The following is a 22,874-nucleotide window of genomic DNA, read 5'->3' as shown; positions in this document are numbered from 1 at the left end:
CTCTTTTAACAGAAAGAAAACCTGCACCGAAATAACCAATTAATCAGAGAGGACATACGTTGTTGTTGCTGCTTCGATAGTTACTCTGAAGAAAAAACTACTTTGGGAAGGGGGTGAAGGGTTGGGGATTGAACTTGAGAAAATTTTAAAACGCACCCTGGCGCAGCCCAGTCATTTCACCATTCGCGTGTCTCCAGGGCTGCTGGAGAGAAGTGAGCATGTAGGGACAGTGCCTAACACCAGCGACCTCTACGTCAGTGGCCCAGCCAGGAGCGTTTCGGAGGCCAAGCCAGGGACAGGGCCTGGGTTCCCCACTCACTGAGGACGCACAGAGCCTCTCTGGCCAGGGTCCTGGTTTGCAACCTCCTTACCCCCCCCATCGTAAATACAATGTCCCTCCGCAAGGTCCCAGCCCCAACCTTGCGCTCCCAAACTCCATCCCACTACCCACGCCTCAAAGCGAAGAGGTGGGCACCTGGGGTGCGCGTCCTGTTTTTTCTGCCTGGGCTCTCCTGTCTCCTCCACTTTTGCCCCCGACGTCCCAGGACAGCAGAGCAGGACATGCCACCAGCACTGGGAGGACGCAGCCCGTGCGCCTCGAGCGCTCTCAGGGGCGCAGCGAGGTTGCTAAGGGGCTGCCATGGCCAGGATGCAGACCCTCAGCATAAATCCCTGGGAAGATCTCCCCCCTCCTTCCCCTCCTTCCCCTCCATCCCCTTTCCCGCTCCGCGTGGCCCCGTTCCTCCCCAGCCCAGACGCCGACGCGCAGCACTCCCGGCTCGTCACTTTGCAAGGAACTTTGGCCCGCTCCCCGGCGCCCGGGAGAGGGATGTTAATGAGGGAGCGTGGCCTGGTGCTGTGAGCCATTCGGCTCCTGAACTGCGATTGGCTGAGGCGAGGCGGAAGGATGACGTTATGCAAAGAAGGGGCGGGGCCGCGAGGCGCGGGCCCCGCCTCCTCCCTTTGGGGTTAGTGTGCCTGTGTTTAGCTCTGGGGAGAGTCAGACTGGATTCCATAGGGAAAGCCTGCAAATCACTTCTATTTTAGCAAGGAGAAAACAGAATTTCCATCCTGCAGGGTCCACCCCTCTCTCTTTCTCCCTCTCCTCTCTTTCTATCTCTCTTTCCCTCCCCCCCTTTCCTCTTTCCCTCTCTCTCCCCTTCCCCCCACCCTCTCTGGTGTATCTGTCTACGGCAACCAGCGTCCTCCTCATCTACACGCACTGAAAGGAAAGAAACATCTTTGGTTGGGAGAGGAGGAAAAAAAAAGAGAGAGAGAGAGAGGAAAAAACTTGCCTGGTTGTGGAAAATGACACTTGAAGTAGCAAAGCCGGCAGCGCGAGTTGAGTCTATTGTTTCTTAAATTGCCATCAGGGTTTTTTTTTTTTTTCTTCCTGCTTCTTCAAGTGAAGGGTACCTCTACAAAAGGAAACTCCAGCCCCTCCTGTCCTCCACCCGCCTGTGATCACTACAAAAAAAAAAAGCAAAAAAAAAAAAAAAAAAAAAAAGCACCCAAACCAAAAATCAACCAACCAAACAACCCCCAACAGCCAAGCATACATCTCTATTTTTTTAAATTTTGGTCTTTTCGTTGGATTTTCCCCCTTTTTTTCTCTCTCTCCTCCCCCCCCCACGGTGTTATCGCTCAATTTTGACTGAAGGTTTACATTTTTTTTTAAAATTTGCTTTTTAGCCCGCCTGGATCTTCTTCTAAGCGCGAGTTCATCGACTCCAAAAAAAAAAAAAAAAAAATCTCTGGTTGGCGTTTTTTCTTTTCCTTTTTTTTTTTTTTTTTTTAAATATTTTCAAGGGGGAGGAGATTTTCCACAAGAAAAGGTTGTTTTCATGTTTGGGATTCAGGAAAGCATCCAACGGAGTGGAAGCAGTATGAAGGAAGAGCCGCTGGGCAGCGGCATGAACGCGGTGCGGACGTGGATGCAGGGCGCCGGGGTGCTGGACGCCAACACCGCGGCGCAGAGGTGGGTACGGCGCGGGGACGGCGGCCGGGGAAGCGGCGAGCGGCGAGCGGGGGAACCGGGGAGCGGGGGAGCCGGGGAGCTGGGAGGCGGCCGGCGCCGCGGGGCCGCGGGCCGGGCCGCGCTGGTGCGGTGGCCGCTGCGCTGCGCTCCGCTCGCCGCCCGGGCACCGCGATCCCCGGCTGCGCTGCGTTCGTCGCCTGCGGCCGGAGAACTGCGAGCTGCCGGCCCAAGCTTTGCCGGCACTGTCCCCTGCCTCGGCTGTGACTGTTTTCATTTTGTTTTAACCCAGGAGCGGCATCTCACCAGTATGATGCTGGATATCTGTGTTTTTATGCGATAACGGTTTCTTTTTGGCTAGCTAGATCTTTTTCTTTCTTTCTTTCTTTTTCTTTCTTTTCTTTTCTTTCTTTCTTTTTCTCTTTCCCTCTTTCTTCCGTTCTTTATTTTCTTTTCACTCCCTCTTTCTTTCCTTACTATTTCTTTCTTTTTTCTCCCCGTCTTTCCTTTCTCCCCTTTCTTTAATTTTCTTCTCTCTTCTTTCCCTTCCTTCTCTCCATCTCTCCATCTGTCTTCCTTCTTTCCTCCCTCCTCTCTTCTTTTTCTCCTTCCCTTACCTTCGGGTCTCAGCTCCTGTTTTCTCTCCCCATTTCTCCCCCGAGTCTTCTCTTTTTCCTCCTATGGGTTCTCTTTCCTCTCTCTAGCCTTCAGTGTTTCTTAGTTGCTATTCTACTAAGCAACTCCCAACTTAAATTCTCACCTCTCCTAATAACCTTCCCCACCCCCTGTCACCATGGCCTCTTTCAACCCGAACCTCCCTAGATGTTAGACTATGTGGCCTGGGGGCACTGCCCTTGGAGGTTGAGTTGAGAAACTTTCCTGGGCACACCCAGTGTCCTTTCCAGGGGCTCCAGGTCCTAAGTGAGAAATGGTACCCTCTTCACTCCCGGCCACCAGCTGGGCTTAGGGGAGTGGGAGACCCCGTGGCCCCAGGCCCAATCTGCCTCAGAGGGTGCGGAAGGGGAAGAAGGCAGACGACTAATTACATCATGCCCTGCTTCCCGAGGCTGGAGACAAGTGTCCCCAGCACTGCTCCCATCCCCGCTGAGCATAAGGTTGGGGGTGGTTGGTAGTGAGAGTGAATTGGGTAACTGGGGTGGAAGCGAAAGTGTGTGCGCGCGTGTGTGTGTGCGTGCGCCGCGCGTGTGTTTGTGTATGTCTGTGCCTCCGCGCGCTTGTGTCGGGCATGTCGGGCTGTCACTGACCGCCGGCGCCCCAGGCGCCCCAGGCTTCAGTCACTGCCGGTGGTGCTTAGCCAGCAAACCCTGGCCCTTTGGGTTTCTGGAATGCTCGAGGATCTCTCGGAACAGCGAAACTTTGTCAGGACAGGTCTTTAGAAAAACACGCACGCACACGCACACACCCCCCTCAGTTCCTTTTCCCACAGCGACCATCCTTCGGGACAGCTCTGGGTTCCACCCTGACACCCTTCTCCACAAGCTTGTTTCCGGGTAGAGATTTGGCTCTGCGAGGTCGGGTGCCCCAACTGGCCGCGGCGCAGGAGATTTCCTGGGGTGGCTGCTGCCGCGAGGAACTAGTGTGTCTCGATTCACTTCCACCTGTCCACGGACTTGAGGCTGGAAATTCGAAAGGGTGGCAGGAACCCGTTGCCGTGCTCCTGTTTATTTTAAATTGTAAACTAGGGGCTCTTTTCTCCGAACCTCGTTTCGCCTCGGCCACTGCCACTTTTCTCCCTCCCCACCCCGCGTGCTCCAGGTGGGAGTAAATGCGCAAACGTTTAGCTTCGCGCGCAAAACCCAAACCAAACTTTCACGCCTCTTTGGCGAGTTCTGAGGACCCGCACAAGCAGAGACATGCGTGCCCGTTATCTGCTGCGCCTAGAGTGCTTGATGGGTCAGGGAGGGCACCCACTGGATGTTTAGGGAGCAGAAGAGGTGGGTGATTGAGGATTCGCGCGTGTGAACTGGGTGACAAGGGGGGCGCGGGTTCGACGTGTGGCTTAGCCATCTAACTTTGAGTCTTTGGCCGCAGCGGGGTGGGTCTGGCCCGGGCTCACTTTGAGAAGCAGCCGCCTTCCAATCTGCGGAAATCCAACTTCTTCCACTTCGTCCTGGCCCTCTACGACAGACAGGGCCAGCCCGTGGAGATCGAGAGGACAGCCTTTGTGGGGTTCGTGGAGAAGGAAAAAGTAAGTGGGCACAGCGCTGCCTCCGCTTATCCCTGGCTCGGGGAAGCAGGCCCAGGCGCCCCGGGAAGCGCGCTTCTCTGTGAGTGTAATGCATCCATAACGCTCCTGTAAGGGGTCCCCCAAGCCACTTCCCGTGCGGGACGAATCTGGGCTCCAGGTCCACAGGGTCCTGCTCCAGAAAAGTTCACGTGGAACCCCCAGAGCTGGAGAGAGGCGAGTCAGGCTTCACAGTCTAGAGCTATGGGCGCCTGAGATGAAGTCGCCTGGAACACCAGACCACGCAGCGCCTGCCTCAGCTGGCCCAGGCTGCAGTCCCCAGGCCCTGGGAAGAGGATGGCCCGTGCGCGCCCCACGGAGTTTTTTGGAAAGAGAGACAGAACAGTTTGGGATGGGGGAGGAGGAGGGATAACAGATTGCCACAATTTCTGTTGCTACTGGGACTGACCGGCTCACCGGCTTGGGGGCGGGGGCGTCCGGCTTGGGGAAAGTGGCCTCGAAGTTAGTCCCTTCGCTCACGCGGACCTCTCTCCTGCGTCTCTTGTGTCTTTGCGTCCTGCTGCAAACCAGGAAGCCAACAGCGAAAAGACCAATAACGGAATCCACTACCGGCTCCAGCTCCTCTACAGCAATGGTGAGGCTCTCTTCGTGTCGGTTCCGGTACCCTGGGGCTCCGGGGCTCCGGGTCAGGGCAGTGGGCTCACGTAGGCCCAGGTGGACGAAAGCACCCCCAGCAAAGCCCAGTCATCAGCCTCCCTGCAGGTGAACCGGCCTCCCCTAAACTGACCTAGGAAGTTTCACCTGAGGAGGCCCCAAGCTGTATTTGAGGCCAGGTGTGGCACCTCAACCCTCGCTGGGTCACTTCCCTTCTCTCTCCCCTTCCCGAGGCCTGTTCCTTCGGCTTGGCCCAAACTCAAGGCCCAAGACCCCTTCCTTGGGCTCGGTGATGTAGGAGCGGTGTTGGCCTCGAAGATCCCAGGCGATTGCTTGGGTAGGTAGAATAGCTAGGTGGGGGTCCTGCCCCATGCCCCAGCTGCAGCGCTGGGAGTCTGGTCCCGAGGGCGAGCCTTGGGTTACACTGGTGCTCCTCTTTGGATCCTGGGGGACAGAGGTCCTGGCACTATTTTTTCCAGGACGGTGGGAGTCCCACAGGTCTTGAATCCCTGTGTGTGTGTGTGTGTGTGTGTGTGTGTGTGTGTGTGTGTGTGTTTAGTTTTTGTGGTGGTTGTTTTGTGCAGCTCTTTTCCATCATGCTTATCCCCTGTCACTTAATTCTTCGTGTCCCCGTCTTTCCCCCTAGGGATAAGGACAGAGCAGGATTTCTACGTGCGCCTCATTGACTCCATGACAAAACAAGTAAGTTTCTTAATTCTACGCCGTGGGGATGACTCTAAGGTCACCAATTTCTGGAGAGTCACAGAAGCTGGTTGTTCTGAAGCAGGAGTGCTGGGACGCGAACTCTTCAGAGCCAGGGTGGACCTGGGAGCAGACACCATGCATGCCCTTGCACCTCTGTCTCCGCTTGGGGACTAAGGCTCCAGGCTCCTTCCGTCAGAGGGAAACTCAGGCCTCCTGATTAAGACAGCAGAGGGCTGAGTGAAGCCAATCAGAGCTGCTGACTTGGGCCAAGCAGCCCCAGGGGGTGCAAAAGGTGCCCAGGGACCTCCAGACTGCTAGGACTGCACTTGGGAAACCCCAGCCAGCCAGGCCTCCCCGGGAGACCCCAGGGCGGAGACTTGGGGGATGGGGCGGGGAGGGGGGATGGATTGGCTCCCCCAGGAGTGGCTATAAGAGCTAGAGCAAAAATGACCAGTTCTCAGATTTTGTAGAAAGGAGGTGGTAGCGAAGAGTTGTGTTGGAAAAGGGAGCGACAATGGTTAGAGGATATTTTTTTGGGAAAACAACAACAACAACAAAAAACACTCCAGCTTTTGCCTCCAAGTTTGGCAGGAAGCCAGGAGGCAGGAGGGAGCTTTCGGTCTTAAAGGTACATAGACTGCATTTTCCTAAGCTACCCAACACCCGGGTGTCAGGCAGTATACATTAAGGTTGAGTTATGGTTTAAAAGATACAATTATGAGAGCAGTCAGAAGAGAGGCCTGACATTTTAATGAGGAGCAGTTTTTTTTTTAACTTCTTAATTTTAAGAAAAAGTTTAGTTTTAGAATGAAGTAGTTGAAGGCCATCAGTAGCAGAAAAAAAAGACAGCTTTATTGGGTGGGGGAAAGAAATCAGAACAAAGAGGAAAATTATCCATTGGATACTAACCAGCAATTTAGGGAGAGGATTAAAATTTGTTTACTTGATTGTTAATTTTCAATGTTCCCTGTAAAATAAATAAAACACTAACTTAGAAAGTTTGGAATTAGAGGGTGCAGGCAGATTTGAAAATTGCTTTAGATACACCATGGCTTAACTATGTTGTACAAAATACACAATAAGCTGTTGGAAGTTTAAAAAATCTTAACAATTTAATAACAGCTAATTTTGATATTCTCATATTTCATTGTGACTTAGGTAGAAAATAAGACAATATGAAATCTATTTTAAAAATAATGTCTATTGCAATTGATTTCATGTTACTGCCCTAAAACATTTGCCTTTCTAGAAGATTCTGTTCCCTTTTTAGTTGACAGCTCAGAGTAATTTCCCATTTGTACTTTTAGTTTGGGTCTTATTTTCTTTAATGGATTGATTATAACATAGGTTAATTCTCTTTCATTTGGACTCCGTATTTGTTAAAAAAAATTTTTTTCTTGCCAAGAAGAAACACAGACTCCTGACTTCAGTAACATTTTTTTTCTTTTAAATATCAAATCAAAAATGTCTTAAGTGGAGTTTTGTTTTCAAAAATTGTCTTTGATACCTGGCTATCCTTTCTTGCCATTCTTAGATGGAAAAAAAATGCATTGGGATATAGTCCATATGTATTTATTAGGATTTATTTTTTAAAAGACCAAAAGCACACATGCACAAATAAGAGTATAAGGCCTGTTTGTGTGTGCATTTAATTCTGTGTTAAAGTATTATGAGAGGCGCAATTTTAACGAGCACAAAATTCGGACATATTTGAAGTGATTATTTTTATCTGGTTCAAACATTCTGAAAACTTTTGGGTCTCTGAACAAAAAGGTGTCACCACAAATTGATTTTTCCATTATGAAGTGAACTGACTTTACACACACTCATATGAAAACAGTGGGAGAAGAATATTTTGATTTTTATAAAGCAATACATCAACTATCATTTTACTAACAAGGTCAGAGCTTAAGAAAAAGTGCAGCTGAAAGCATTCTTTGATGGCTTGGTATCATCATAAATTCTATGGGGGAGGAGAGAGAAGCAAGAACAAGTACACATTAGTTTTAATAAAAGCAGGTATGAGAAAGTCTTTGCCATATGCTATCTTGCTGAAAGTTAAAACTGTAAATGTATACAATTATATAGTCAGATGGGGAGTGACCTGAACAAAAAGATTTAATAATTATCTAAGTTAGTGTAAATATATCATGGAAAAGGAATATTTCAAGACATATCTATTTGCTTTCATAATTAGGTAAATAACCACTTTACCTATAGCTTTCACTTTGAAAGGCAATGCCTGCTAATTCGCCAGTTGCTTGCTCTTTGATTTTGTGCTGTCAGAGTTTTGGAAGTATGGTGGCTTACCGTATTCACATTTAATTCAGTCCTCTCCAAAAAGAAGGTAGATCGGTGGGAAGGAGCCTAGCTTTCCCTAACTGTGACATAATAATTTATATTTAGCAGTAATGAGTAAAATAGTGGGTCAGTCCTAGCTTGAATGTATTGTATGATAAATACCCAGTCTGATTTTTAAATTTCTTAAATTTTTGACTTTTCTTAAATATACAGTGCCTTCCCTCTAGAAGTAAGGCTTGACGTAAGGTGACTGATTACATGGTTACATTTTCCCCCTGTAAAATTCTTCCTGATTCTAGACTGTGGTTTTTGGAGTAATGAATGGAATACTTTTGGTGACAGGATGAGTTCTAACAACATCAGAGGTTGTGCAGGGAATACCTAGCCACTGTTCAAGTGTCTTAGTTGTTTGTTTATCTTAACATTTTTCATACCAGAGATGTGACACTGTATTGTGTATGATGTCATATCCTTAACTCCATGCTAGGGTTAGAATTCAAAAGGAATGTTGGGTAAGCAATGTGTAAAGGGAACTGTGCATTCAGCATTTTCATAGATTGTTTCTGATCTTGGTGTAGAGCTAGCAGCCCTGAGATGGAACAGAAATGTACTTGATCAACCAGGACTTATTGGTATGACACGGTATTTCACACCTTTTCAAAGTGTCTCATTAGACTCTTTTGAGTAATGACTCTTAATTTTGGATTCTACCAGGAATGGTAAACCTTCATTAGAAGTGAATGTGTAAGGACCTGGGGCTCCTTTCCCTCTGCCCCCTTTGTAAAACAGATAGGATATTATATTTTGAAAAAAACGATCCATCAACTAGAAAATAAAAGTCTTGCTTTTGGGCAGGGTTGTTCAACCAAGTTTAGCTGACCTAAAAATAGATTGTTTTTGTGTCATTGCTGTTTTTGGTATTCTATTAGTGAGCATACAAAAGCCATGTCGGATCCAGAAGTTGGTGACGGCTATATCCAGAAACAATGTCAACTTCAGAAGCTCACGCGAGCTCAGTGGAGGTCTGAGCCTTAATATGCTCATTTCAGACTTTGATGCAGTGCTTGAAATCTGATTATATTCAGTGACTACTTTAGTGAAGTATTTATCTTTAAGTAGTTAAAAAAAAACACAGAAAACCAAAGCCAAACAAGCTCATTTCCCCTCCTACCATCTTGCTTGAAAAGTGACAATTTCTTCAGTGTCACTCAGAGAAATGATACCAAATTTCATAAAGTAATCAAAACCAAAATGTTGTCTGCCACCAGACAAAAGCTGTTTTGGAGAAAGGAAAACAGTAGTTGCATAATCTTTGTATGTATGGATTTAAAGTTGGGAGGAGTACAGAAGGGGGCCTAATATGTCCTGATACTGCAGAAATGCAGTCAGATTTCTCCTGTTAGCTAGACTGTTTTATATGTATGTTTTCAAGTTCCCAATACTTTAAGTCATTGATACAAATTCATTTTTCCCTACTGATTGTGTCATTGTATCCTGCCATAGTCACATAGATTTGATTAACAACACTTGAAGTTCGTGCATCTTCTTTGGTAGATAAACCCACTTTTAGTATATCAGAAAGTTCTCAAGTAATTCACCAGGCCAGCAGAGAGTTTCTGTCATACATTTGGGGAAACAAACATACAAAAAGGGATGCAGGAAGTTTAAAGTCAGAGGCCTTATTTCTGCAGCTTTCTGTCTCCTTTGGTTACATGTCAAAAATGCAGGTGATTTAAATTTCCTTGCACATAGAGGAGTGAAGAAGTTTGGAGTTTTTATGCATGATCAGGACCTGTGTTTAGGAAAATGTAAACTCATCACAGTGGAAAATGTGTTGTTTGGAGTCTGGGGGTGAAAACAAAGCTGATGATTTTGGAGAGATTGCCGGAGCCAGATGGCCTAGTACTTCCCCAGTCTGGCGGTCCAACTGCTCCCTCCTGGATAATATACAGCCATTTGTTCGGGGATATTTACGCTAGAGCTACTTCCATGTGAGCGAGCAGCATTAAAAACGAACATATTAGTAGAGATGCATTTATCGAACTCGTACGACTGTACAGACAGCCTGTTCTCTCTGTCTTGTATTACTGAGAGGGATGAAGGAGTGCTTGGACATTGCTGAATTGTTTATGTAGTTATTGAGCAAGAAAGATTTGGTCTTAGTAATGAAAATATAGAAGTGCTTGAAATCAAAGTAATGCAAATAATCATAGCGCCTACCTCGAAGCTCTGTTGTGAGAATTAAATGAATTTGTACATGTAGAGGGCTTGGAACAGTGACCCACGTATATTTCATAATAAAGTAGCTGCTGTTATTATTTTATTATTATTATTTATTATCTTCATTGCTCCATTAGGTCAACAAAGTCAATTGTTTCTACTAACATAGATATAAATGTAGTTATCATATGAGTGAAATGTCTTTTATTTCTAGGAAAAGAAGTGTCTATGGGATCGTAAGAATGACTTCAGTTTTTTCCCAGGGCATTTGAATAATATAACATGTTTTAATTCTTTGAGACAAAAAAAAGCTGTCTTTGAAGGCATGCCACATAGGGTACATATTTGCTTTTTATTCAGGGCTGTGATGTAACTGAACAGTATTTCTGAATATGACATCATTCCTTATGTGTCTCTGAGAACGGCCTGCTTAGCTGCTGAGCTGAAATTACATCTTTGCAATTTGTTCACCAGTAGTCAAGCTGTTAATTGAAGCAAAATAATTTTTTCATTTTACTCCACTATTAATGCGGGATTGCCGTTTGACACAATTGTTTATGAAATGTTAGACGTGTGATGTTTTCTTGGTATGGTTCAGTTTTTAACTAGGGTTCTGTCACATACTGAACATTTCTAGACCATATTAGTTGGCGCTTTTTTCTTAATGAGAAGCAGTGGACCTTGGTGGTGGAATGTAATGATTATTACAGAATGCTGATATTGTAGTGTTCATACTGTTTTTTCATTAGTTCAGTTCTTGGTAATTTGCTATCCAAGGCTTATTGTCAGTGCATATCCCGAAGACATGTCACTACTTTGTACATTTGTGAGCTTATTCTGTAAGGTAACAAGTTAGATCTGGCCTTTTATTTTGTGTGGAAAAAGGAGAAACATTTCCAAGGTCACTGTTTTGATTTATGTGGAAAATTAGGAATTTTTGTTATAGATAACTTTTCTTTCTTCTGTTTCTCTCTTCCTCCTTCCCTTTTAAACTAACAATGACAAGTCTTCTATTGTTTGGTTATAAACCAAGAAAGACTCCTGATGAAAACATTTTGTTTAAAAAACCCTTCAGATTTTGCTGAACCAAGGTCAAAAGTATTCTTCTCACTCCCATTATTGTGACGTGGAGCACAAAGAGTTAAAAAGTACTAGAAAAGTAAACAAAGAAAGCCATGCTCAGTTTTCTGAAAGCATGATCCTGGTGTATGTTTGCTGTGTATTTTTTTATTTTACTGTGTGCTCCTTCTCCATAGTAAGTTTCAATGAACTTTTAAGACTCAACGGTCTTAGACAAGCCAGTCTGAACAACATTTTAAAGATGCTCTCCAAAACAGTGGCAACTCAAACACCTTTAGTACTTGATTGATTAATTTTCAAAGATGTTTCAGGTTAATTTATAACTGAGCATTTGAAGTTAATGGTATTTTATTCTCTGACAGTAAAATTTCTAGCACTATTGTTACATTAAGGTGTGAAAGTTTAACCATTCCTCTGCCTTTTTTTCCCTTTAGTTAATTATAAAAAAGATGTTGTGGAAAAAACTCTCAATGTGAAAGTGAAAAGAGTGTTAAAAAATTATTCATTTTTCTGATTATTGTTTCTCTCTGCTCACTTGAGGTTGACATTCTAAAAAGTGAGACAAGCATCCTTTACAAAATCATCTTATAATTGACAATTTTCAGCATCTCTTTAATGCTACCTAAATAGATGTATTACATATTTTTTGGTGGAATTGTGTTTGAACTCAGGGCTTTGCACTTGTAAAGCAGGTATTGTACTTCTTATGCCACACCTCCTCCTCACATTTAAGAGATGACTTGGATTTTGAGAATCTTCTCTTTTGGCAGCTCTCTAAGATTGCACACCTCTTCCTAAAGTGATTAAAGTTTTTCATTGTGAAAAAAAAAAAATAAAAAATAAATAAATAAATAAAAAAAAATAAAAAGTGAGACAAGTATATCCGGAAAAATAAAATTCCAAAGATGTTTAGTTTTGACAACTTGTTTGTTGAGATCACCAGGTTCTTAAAGTTGAGATAAAGTTATTGCTGTTTGCTACTTTATTTTTCGTCCTGTAGAAGAATCCCTCCTTGATTTAACATTTGGCAGGGTTAATAAAAACACCATTTTCTACTTGATATTGTACTACTTCTTTCTAAGGTTGCAAACCTCAACTTGATTCACCATCAATTGATTTATTAAATAATGTATTTGATATATTTTCTCTCTCTCTTCCACCCAGCTTGGTAGCAGGCCTCTCAGCCTCACTCCTGCTAAAATACATTGATTTATTTAAGCCACTGTTGTTTTTGTCGTTCTCACAGCAGAATACCTTCCCCTCTGTGAGTAGATACATGATTTACTGTGAGGATGACAATAAGCCTTCTTCTTGGTGCTCTATTGTCTGGACCCTAAACCAGCTGTCTATTAAAATGGTCTCCCTTAAAATAGTCAATGCTGTTTGTGTGTTCCTGGGATCTCTCAGCAAGGGTTCCAGTCTTACCCCCACAGAAGCACATATTTAAATGAGGGGGAGTTTCTGCTTTTCTTCTTGAGTTGGTATGAGAGGACCCCTATCCTCTGGGGTTTACAGTCTGGATTTGCTGGGTAGTGAACCAGTCTTGACATGTGTGCTAACTGGATGGTAGATTGTTAATCAGAGACTTTCAGAAGGAGGTGCAAGCGAGAGGGAGAACTTGGTGACATTAAAAAAAAAAAAAAGAAGAAAGTGTGTTTTATTGTTGCCAATGCACTGGATATGATCACAAGTGCGTTTATCATATCTTCCTATATTTTCCTTATCAGAATGTTGATTTCTGGGCTCGTACATTCTGTATCATGGGGTGTGTGTGTGCGTGTGTGTGTGTCTTAACAAGCCTTTCCAGTAGCAACACACTGCTTGAGTGGGGTTGGAGGTGGCTCTGTCTCTGAATTGCACTCAAAAGCTTACCACCCTAAAAGTGACGGTCTAATTCACCCCAGTTACAGGATTTTAATGCTATTCTATGGTGGCATTGCACTCAGTTTTATTTCAGAAGTCACAGAAGCAACACTTCTTTCTCTGCCTTTATGTGCTGAGAAATCTTGTCTGTATAGGCCCAAGGAGAGAGGGGCAGAAACTTTATGCTTCAACCCTTCCCCAGGGTTCTTAATTCTTTCTGAGCAAATCCAAAACCATGGTTTCATTTTTCTATGCTTGATTTGGAAAAAGATTCTCTGTTTTGACTCTGCTGCCAGAAATGAAGTGACAGTTTGGTATTTGGTAAAGGGATGTTTTACAGAGGCTCTGAGCCTTCAACAAGTGAGATGCTCATTTATCCAAGAGAAAACACGGGACTTCTGGAAGTGCAAGTCATCCACTGTTTGGAGGAGTCACTTGCTTCAAGTGTACCTTTCATGGACTATCGTGATGGCCCCACTCATGCCAATGGGACTAGTCGCTGCACCACAGTGGCATAGAATCTAGAAAGAATCAAAATGAGATCTGATGTAACTGTCCTCCCCTGCCAAAATCCAAATCAAACTATTTTTTTTAATAATTGAGGAAACCTCACCAATATCTATGATACGTTATTTGTTTTAGTTTAGCAAGACAAATACTGAAGTTGAAACAGAGGTTATCTTGAGTATTAAGAGAACATACAACTAGTGATAATAGAATGTAGTAGAAATGCATCAGGAGAAGTTTTTAGCGCATATGTGAGATCTAATCGGTAATTTACTATGGTTTTAAAAAAATTTCTGAGCAGTGATTGCAGGAAATAAAGCAGGCAGATATAATTATTGGTTTCCAGAAGATTTTTAATTAATGTATTTTTTTGAGTGAAGCAGCTTCCTGGGAGTATAAAAGGTGTTTCAAGAACATAGGAAAGACGCATGCATGTGTGCTAATCTAGTGGATGAAAATCTGAACCATAATAGGATAACTAACATAACGTAGACTATTTCCTTGGAAGACGGTTACGAATCACATGGGGTAAGGTGTTTTTTTTTTTTTTTTGGTGGGCCTGGGGTTTGAACTCAGGGCCTCGGGCTTCCCAGGCAGGTACTCAACCACTTGAGCCACACCTTCAGACCCTACATGGGGTAAAGGAGTAACTTTACAGTGGTTTATGATCATTGGTGGATGGCAGGCATCTACGCAAGTGGTCAGTTTATGATGCTGATAGTGGACTAGTCAGCAGTGTGGCCCGATTCAGAGAACTCAGCCTCACCTCTCTTGTATTCCTTCTCGGAAATACGGAACTTGATTTGAGCCCTAGAGACTTGGACAAACCCAAACTGAGGACTGTTCTCTTCAACAATGTCAATGTCATGAAGTCTAAATACTCCTGAATGTTCCTTATTAAAGGAGACATGACAGCTGAGTGCAGTGATTAGTATAGGATTTCCTTTGGCTGTAAAGGACATTATTGGCTAATTGGTAGCTCTCAATAAGGTCTAGAGATTAGGTTATTGTATTGTATCCATGTTAATTTTCTGATTTAGATAATTGTACTGTAGTTATGCATGAGAAGTCCTCATTTTTAGGAAATACATGTTGAAATATTGTGGACATATCTGCATTTTAATAAAAAGTAATTTAGGGAAAAGAAAAACATAAAGCAAGTTTAAGGAAACAATACAAATAGCTGAGAAATCTGGGTAATAAATATTCTGCACTTCTTTATATATTTCAACTTTTCTGCAAATCTAAATTATGTCAAAGTAAACACGTTTTTAAAAAAGTAATTATGATGGGATAGCCACAAAAATGGTTTTGATGGGCTAATGGTAGAGAAATGTTTTTTTCCTTGTGCAAGTACTTTTCCTCAATTTTTAATTTGTTGCAAAGTTTATATTGTCATACAGTCAGATAGCATAGCCAGCATTTGTTGTAAGGATCTGAACATACTGGATATTAAGCTAAACCTGTTCTTTGCAGGTTTTGAAAGTCCCAGCTTCAAGCTGGGTGCTGGTGGCTAACACCTGTAATCTTAGCTACTCAGGAGGCAGAGATCTTGGTTTGAAGGCCAGCTTGGGCAAAACATTCATGAGACGCATTCTCAACAGAAAAAACTGGGTGTGATGGTGTGCACCTGTCATCCCAGCTACTGTGAAAAGCATAAATAGAAGACTCATGATCCAGGCCAGCCCCTGCTAAAAGCAAGACTCCATCTCCAAAATCACCAAAGCAAAAAAATAAATAAATAAATAAAAAATAAAAGGCTGGAGGTTTGGCTCAAGTAGTAAAGTGCCAGCATGGCAAGCATGAAGTACTAAATTTGAACCCTAGTACCACCCTCCCCCCCACCAAAAAGTCCCAGTTTCAAAAACAAAGCACAATGAAAGGAATTACCAGTGAGATCCTGCAGCATCTTTCTCTTTACATAAGAAGTCTCTGGTTAATTTAAATAGTTTTATTGCCAAGAAATTGAGGGTTTTGTGAATGTGTGAAAGTAATTTTATTAGCAATTTGAAGCTGTGTTATATTAGTATTCTGCAGTGATACAGTGTTAAATTAGCTAAATGTATCCCAGTGCAGAGCACTGCTTTGCTAATAGCTGTGTGCTTTTCCTTTGGCCCATGTATTAACTGGTAGACCCCCAGGGAATCTGAGGTCTTGGGGAACCTGCTTGGTGTTCTGAAGCAAAATGTTTGTGTGCACATTACAAAAAAAAAAAAAAATCTTGGCTCCTGAAGTGGATTGAGACTCCAAATTTTGAGCAGGGGATGTCATTCTTCTTAGTTTAGGGAGATAACTATGGCTGAAGCCGACACACGCACACAGCATACGCTGAAGAGTATTTCTGTTTGGGTGGGTGTATACCCCGTGAGCACACACGTTTCCAGCCTGTTGGTGAGAAGAGGGGTTTTCCCTGATTGTGAATCATTTAAAAAATGACACAGGCAGTGAATGTACTCGTTAGTTTTACTCACTTGCTTTCTACTACCCACCACCAGGACACTAAATGTTGGAGCTGAAGAAAGGATGCAAATACGTATCATTAAAAATCTAATCTACATGCTTTTCTACATTAAAAAAAATAGTATTGTGAGCTACCCAGCCTTCTGAGGGTTTCCTCCCTTATTTTTATTCTGTATTGAAGTAAGAATTATGGTTGTCTTGACAACAGAAGTCCATCACGCACACGGATCCAAAGTTGTGAATCATAACAAGGTTGCTGACAGGGCAGAGGGACGTGCCCTTTTTCCCTCAATTTGGGTTGATTCTGAGCACAAGGAGGCTTTTGACTGCTAAAAGCTAATTGGCCCTCACCTCAGAAGGAGCGAAGTGGTCAAGAACTCAATTGTAATGCTATGTGTTCTGCTACTTGGTTTGATTTTCAGCTAAACTCATGTCTTTTCTTTCAGGCCATAGTGTATGAAGGCCAAGACAAGAACCCCGAAATGTGCCGAGTTTTGCTCACACATGAAATCATGTGTAGGTAAGAAATACGTTGGTTTCTCTCTTTTTAATTAGCAAAGAGAGGAAGAATTTGTATCACAAATCCAGGTGAGCTCTGGGCTATTTTGGAATGTACACTTATCTTGCTTCTAGTGACAATCTAGAAAGAATTGTTAGACATGAATATCTGATGGTAAAATCAGGCATCACAGGAGTTCTCAATTATTTATTAGATTTCATCCTGAAAGACATCTATTTTCCTTTTTACACACACTGTTAATGGGCACACAGCAGTGTCCTCCCCTCTTTTTTATATATGAATAAAATAAAATATGACCCTGATCATGTTAATATATGCCCCCAACTGTATTGCTAGTAAAAGGGGTAAGAATTCCCCTGAAGTCAGCAGAGGCTTTGCTTTAGGCAAATGTGAAAGTTATCCTTTCCCTTTTTCAATTCTTCCACTTAAAAATATGACCATCTGTACTTGGGTATTGTTTCTTCTTATATTAAGTGTGCTTTTCCTTTTTAAATTTTTCTTCCCTTGCACCTGATCTTTTAGTTACCTTGTACATTACTGACAACATAGCTGATATTTATTAGAGGTAACGAACTTTGAGCTTTTGGAAAGATTGCAAGATGAATCCCTGAAAGGTAGAATACTCACAAATGGATGTCTTTATTTTTTAATGGAATCAGACTGAAACTACATTCTTAAAAATTTATTTTTATTGTGCTGGGTGGAGGTACATTGTGGCATTCACAAAAGTTCTTACAATATATCAAATATATCATACTTGAATTCACCCCCTCCATCATTCTCCTTTATTTCCCCTTCATTCCTGGAATAGTTTTGACAGGTCTTATTTTTCCATTTTCATACATGTGTACACAGTATTTGCACTATATTCACCGTCCCATGCTCTTTCCCCACTTTTCTCACTAAAGCTAAATTTGAAAACAGGTAAGCAGACCACATTCACCACCATGGTCCCAGCCAGCCCTCCCTGTGTGAGGGAGGGGACCAGGGAGGAGCCCTTGAATTTGAATTCTATTCTTTGTAAAATAACCCCAGTAACTTAGCTCCCAATGTATTCTGAGTAACTGGATAAAGCTTGAAGGTGCCACTGTGCATCAGAGGAAGGCTACTAATTGCTTGGCTAGCCAGGCAGACTCCTCCTGGCACAAAGTAGACTTGGCTGCTGACTATCACTGACCAATCGGTTAGGACTTCAGCTGCCACCTCAGCATGGGTGGCCTTTATTTGTTGCTCACGGACTTGTGGGGAAAACACTCTTAAAACTCTAGAAGTGGAAATAAAATCACAAGGGCTTCATGTGTTTCTCAGTGAAATCCCCAATATTAACTTCTGTGTCTTCAAAATTGTAATTTTTTTTCCTTTCTTAAAAAATGGAGTTTCACAAGTTTTCACTCTGGTGATATGTCAAACCTGTTAATTATTTCAAAAACAGGTTGGTTTTTTTTCTAACTGTAAAGGAGTAACTGAATCAAAAAATATGGTCATGGATTTCTTATATTACTAGGCAAAAAATTATTGTTAGACAGGCTAGTGAGATACTGAGTTGAATCTTTCGGAATTAAGAGTAAAACCCATTTTGAAAAACATTAAAACATGACCTCTTTTGTATTACTATTTTTCCAGTCATCTCTGTTATTTTTAAATGCTTCTTACAATTGGCCTGTCATTAGACTGAATTTTCTGAGTTCTACCACATGTGATTCTAGCAAAAAAGTAAATAGTCGGTAAGATGGCTCTCAAGCAGTAGGCCAAATTTATATAAAGACATATGTATATAAATATATGTACGATATTTATCTCATAGGTTTGCATCTCATAGCTCCACATTTGGACTGTGCTAGAAATAATTTTATTCTTGAAATGCTTAAAGATATATTATACCTTTCACACCCAGCCCAACCTCTATTAATACAGTTTATATTTTCCTTGTTTTTAAAATTCATTGGTCCAAAGTACCTTATTATGCTGGGTGGTGTGCTTTACTGCTGATATTCTCTCTATTTTTCAGAAACATAAAAATAGCAAAAACAAAATTCTCCAGCTACCAAAGGCAAATGATACTGTTTGTAACCATGTGGCTAAGAGGGAAAAGCCATATTCAAAATGTCATCCCGTTAATGTTACAGATTACCGTTTCTTGGCTGCCTATAGATGTGTAAGGGGGTACTGTTTGTTTACCAGGCTGCCGTGACCCCATTACACAAACCTGTCATCTATTGTGTGGCTAACCGTCTTTTAAATTGCAAATCTGATGCTCTTTAGGGGGCCTTAGGAAAAAAATTCTCACTTTCCACAGGATCCTATTTCTCTTGATTTCTTGCCTGTTGTAAGTGGAAGTTGGGATGTGCTGAATTTGCACCAGGGGTGCAAATGCAGGCTCAATTATAAGCATAAAATTAGAGTCTGTTCACCATTAATCAGCCTGGCTAATTGCTATGCACCACCATTAGCCATATGGTGTGAAAGACAGCTTGCTCTACCCAAGATGAAATTTCTTCATTGCAGACATGAAATAGTGAGGGCCCTGGATTTTAAAATAGCTTGTTTTAGATATTTAATTCCTAAACAACTTTCTGCAGTGCTTTCTATCAAAGCTAACAGCACAATAAAAGTTTGCGTTGATGTCACAGAACCTGAATATTTATAGTTTGTTGGCTACGGTAAAGGAGACACAGAGAATTTAGATCGACAAGAAAGGGCTTGAGATGATTCTATTTTGTTACTGGCAAATGAAAAAGAAAAAAACACCAGAGAGTTGTCTTAGATGCTGCAAATTAAAAAAACTTATTGTGTTCTGTTGAGAAGGTGATGTCAAAAATCACCACTATTAGATGATAGTTATTGTCACTCAGAGACAAACCCGCTTTGACTTGATGACATGAGCTCTTCTGTAGGATTATGGGAGAGTTTCTGCCCTTTGGTGAATTAGAATCTACCATATCAGTTGTCATTACATTTTGCTAATACCAGTGATGAGGCTCTCAAACTAATATGGCTTCACAAATGATTTTGAGAGTGGGATTCTAAAAGGGTGGTTATGAATACATCCTGACATCCTGTGTTCAAGAATGTGAATGAAAATAGGAACTCTGCTTGGTCATAGAACCTGGTTCCCAACCCCCCAGGCAGGCTGACTGAAGCAGGTGGTCTCCATTTCCAGGGCACAGGACAATGGCAGGGAATAGGGTTCTGTTTAGGAAACCACTCATTTTCCATTAACAGAATCAGTTTCCTGTAAAGCTGTGAGCTATCCAGGCTAGCCTGGCTTCTTGATAGGCTTTTTCTTCCTTCCTCTTTTGCGGGCCTATTCTGATTTCTTCCTTTGGATGCCCACTTCAGCATGGCTTCCTTAGGGAAGTACCCCTGGGCCTTGGTCTAAGTCATGTCCCCTTAGGTGTAATCCTGTGTACACTGTGACTTCTTTTCAAGACACTTGGTACCCAGGCTATGCTGTTCTTACCATCTGTCTTTCTTGCAGGGTTAATTAAACTCCTTGAAGGCAAGGAAGTTACTCAATTTTCCTCTGCTTCAGATGTCCCATTTGGGAAATGGGGTTTAATATTATCTCATAGGGTTAAGATTAAATGCTATAATCCCCATAAATACTTGTCACAGTGCCTGACAGAGTGAGTGCTGGACAGCTACCATTTTTAGTAGTATTAGTTTTAGTAGAGGCAGTAGTAGCAGAATCCACCGTATCTAGCTAAGGTCTTGGCACTGTGGTGCTCAGAGTGAATGATGATAAGAGAACATGAAAGAAAGCGAGTGCCATTCCAGTTAAGGTGGTGAAAGATGTCTTTTTAGCACCTGCTATGTGCAAAGTCCCCTGGAATGCACAGTCAGCAAAGATTGGGCCTCACAATAGGGTGCTTACTGCTTATTCTGGGGGCTAAAACCTGTAAGCAGACAGCCAGATTTCCTCTGGAAAGGGTTGAATAGGGTGGAATTTTGAAGCAAAGTGCTATGCCGAGGAGAAGGTGAGTTGTGGCAGCAGGAATGGGGAGAGGGGTGAGATAGGAGAGGGATTTTAGAGGGTGAGTTCATGAAGAAATGATTGTTGGTGGCCAGGCCAGGACTTCTCCGTGGAGGAGTCTGCAACTGGGTGGATCTGTACCCAGAGCTAGGAAGTCTTGGTCAAAGACAACCAATTTCCGAGATCTCTTCCCAAAGTTGGAAGCTATGGGCTGAGGTGGGACTGACAAGGGTAGAAGAACAGAAAGAGTAGAGGCCATTGCTCCATTCTTGAGGAACAGTCACAGCCAGAAGGGAGAGCATGTTGGAGAATTAGGAAAAAGAACCTTGAGCATAACACTTAACAGGCAAAAGAAAGTGTGTGAAAAAAGGGAGTCATTCATATAAGTGCTTGAAGACCCAGGTGGGCATGAAGACTGCAGAAAGCACCAGAAAGTGTCTGGTGATTCAGAGAGAAGAGATTGAAGGAGGTGCTAAGGCATAGCTTTTATGGGGTCGAGTGGCCAGGAGTGATGGTGACTTTTGCAGGAGGAGTGCAGCAGTGAGGAAATGAACTCTAGAGAAAAGAAGGAAAACTTGACAATGACTATAAACCCAGGAGAAGAATTATCTTGGGAAGGAGGAGTTCACAAATATAAAACATAGGTGTACTCGGTGAGACGAGGTCCCAGGTGAGGCCTGCATGCTCCAGGGTTTCAGTTACTGTTCTGAGGACCTTACGTTAAGATGTGGGAGGGAGACAGAGGATGGAAGAATCTATTTGTAGGACAGATTCATTAAAAATGAGTCATCCTTAGAGCTATGAATCAGACTATTCAGATAATTCAATATCTCGTTTCTGGTTGCTTTGGCTGAATAGGGAAGCATCTTGTTTTTTTTACTGCGAAGCACAGAGTTTGAAATGATACCCTTCTCCAGGCAAGAGCCTTTACTTATAGGAAGAAGTCCTGTGCCTGAGACAAGGATGCAGATCCCACAAGGAGGGAACATTAAGGTGTTTATTGCCCTGATTTATGATGGTGTGAGTCAGCTCACTAGAAATTCGCCACCTGTGTCAGGTGGCTAAGGAAGATACTCCAAAGTGTGTGTTTTTTTTTTTTTTTTGAGCAGAAATTGTTTGGGTAACACACGGTCCTGCTGGGCTGCTGTTCTGAGTCCACAATGTATGTAGCAGACCAGATGTGGCAGACCAACTGCTGTGACTGGCCACATGGTTGTCCTGTCACTTGGGTTGCAGTTTGGGAAGGGATGTAGTGTTGGCGTCTGCCTGCTTTTGAAATCTTGCTATGGTGCAAAGCACACTTGGAAACTCTGAGCCCCCTCCCCACCGACCGTTCCCCATAGATGTCTGCTTTAGGGACCATGTGTGGAGTCCATGCAGGCACACCTAGAGGAGTCTGAAAAGCACTGTTGTGAATGGATGAAAGCATCAGTCACAGGCTAAGGAAGACACTGTGCTTTGTTTCATTAACACAGTACCTTTTCCCTAGAAGCACTTTAGCCACTGTTCCATTTATGGGGTGGTTTGGGTATGAGACCTCTTTTGCCTTAAATGTCAGTGGCCTTGCTGCCCCTTGAGCCTGTCCTTCCCGGTTAGTGCTTGTCTTGGCGTAGTGGGGATTGCTGCCCGTCTTTCTTGATTTGAGTTTAGTAGAAAGATCCAGGGGCCTGAGAAGATGCATTCACACAGGGAGGTCTTTGCTCTGCTTGGTTCTAGGAAGGTACAGGGGGCTAGATGTCAGCTCAGTTAAATTTCTTTAGATCTTCCTTCTCAGACATGGGGTTGTTAATTTTTTAACAGGAATGCAATCACACAAGGCAAAGCAGAATGAAAATTAAATGTTCTCCTGCAGTCTTCCCATTGCCTGTCTTACTTTTACAGGTTAACTCTGAAGTTTTTATTTCTTCATTCAAAAAATAAGTCCTGAAATTCTACTGTGTGCTAGGCGTGGGTCCTGTTGCTAGGACTGTATAGAAGAGGCAAACAGTCTAAAATCCTTCTTGTGGGGCTTATATTCAAGAGAGAGTAAATAAATGTGAAATACAATATAGTGAATGCTACGAAGAAAAGCACAATGTCATGAGGCATTGGGGAACTCTGGGGTGGCCAGGGAAGGCCTTTCTAAAGCAATGACAGTGTTTAGAGACTTGAGTGAAAGGAAAGAGTGAACCAGGCTTGTGAAAAATCCTCTTTCCTTCCTCGCTTTCTGTCTTTCACTCATTAGTTTTTCTCTCAGAAATGGAACCAAACTGTACACTTCTGAAACTTGTTTTCCTCAATTCATGGTGTAATGTAGACTTTGTTCCATGATAGTGTATCAAACCCACCTTCATTCTTTTTAATACTGCATGAAATTCCGTATTTTCCATGGCTATAGTTACATATACACACACATATACATCTATAGCCA

General features: G+C 42.9%; 1 protein-coding gene across 8 annotated transcripts in view; it reads left to right on the top strand.

The window, feature by feature from the left end:
• The first annotated feature begins 982 nt into the window (after window positions 1-982).
• Window positions 983-22,874, top strand: part of Ebf1 (EBF transcription factor 1) — a 392,676-nt gene continuing 370,784 nt past the window's right edge. For 7 of the 8 annotated variants that reach the window (XM_074057661.1, XM_074057660.1, XM_074057659.1 and 4 more), the window contains exons 1-5: window positions 983-1,978; window positions 4,028-4,184; window positions 4,752-4,815; window positions 5,482-5,537; window positions 16,418-16,491. In XM_074057661.1, coding sequence (XP_073913762.1) covers window positions 1,845-1,978; window positions 4,028-4,184; window positions 4,752-4,815; window positions 5,482-5,537; window positions 16,418-16,491 — 485 coding nt within the window. In that variant the 5' untranslated portion in view covers window positions 983-1,844. Of the gene's footprint in view, window positions 1,979-3,623; window positions 3,931-4,027; window positions 4,185-4,751; window positions 4,816-5,481; window positions 5,538-16,417; window positions 16,492-22,874 lie in introns of those variants that run through there. The other variant, XM_074057662.1, reaches the window with a different exon arrangement.

The sequence above is a fragment of the Castor canadensis genome, chromosome 16 (assembly GCF_047511655.1).
Source record: "Castor canadensis chromosome 16, mCasCan1.hap1v2, whole genome shotgun sequence".
In the NCBI taxonomy this organism is placed as follows: domain Eukaryota; kingdom Metazoa; phylum Chordata; class Mammalia; order Rodentia; family Castoridae; genus Castor; species Castor canadensis.
This window is presented reverse-complemented; position numbering and strand designations above follow the sequence as displayed.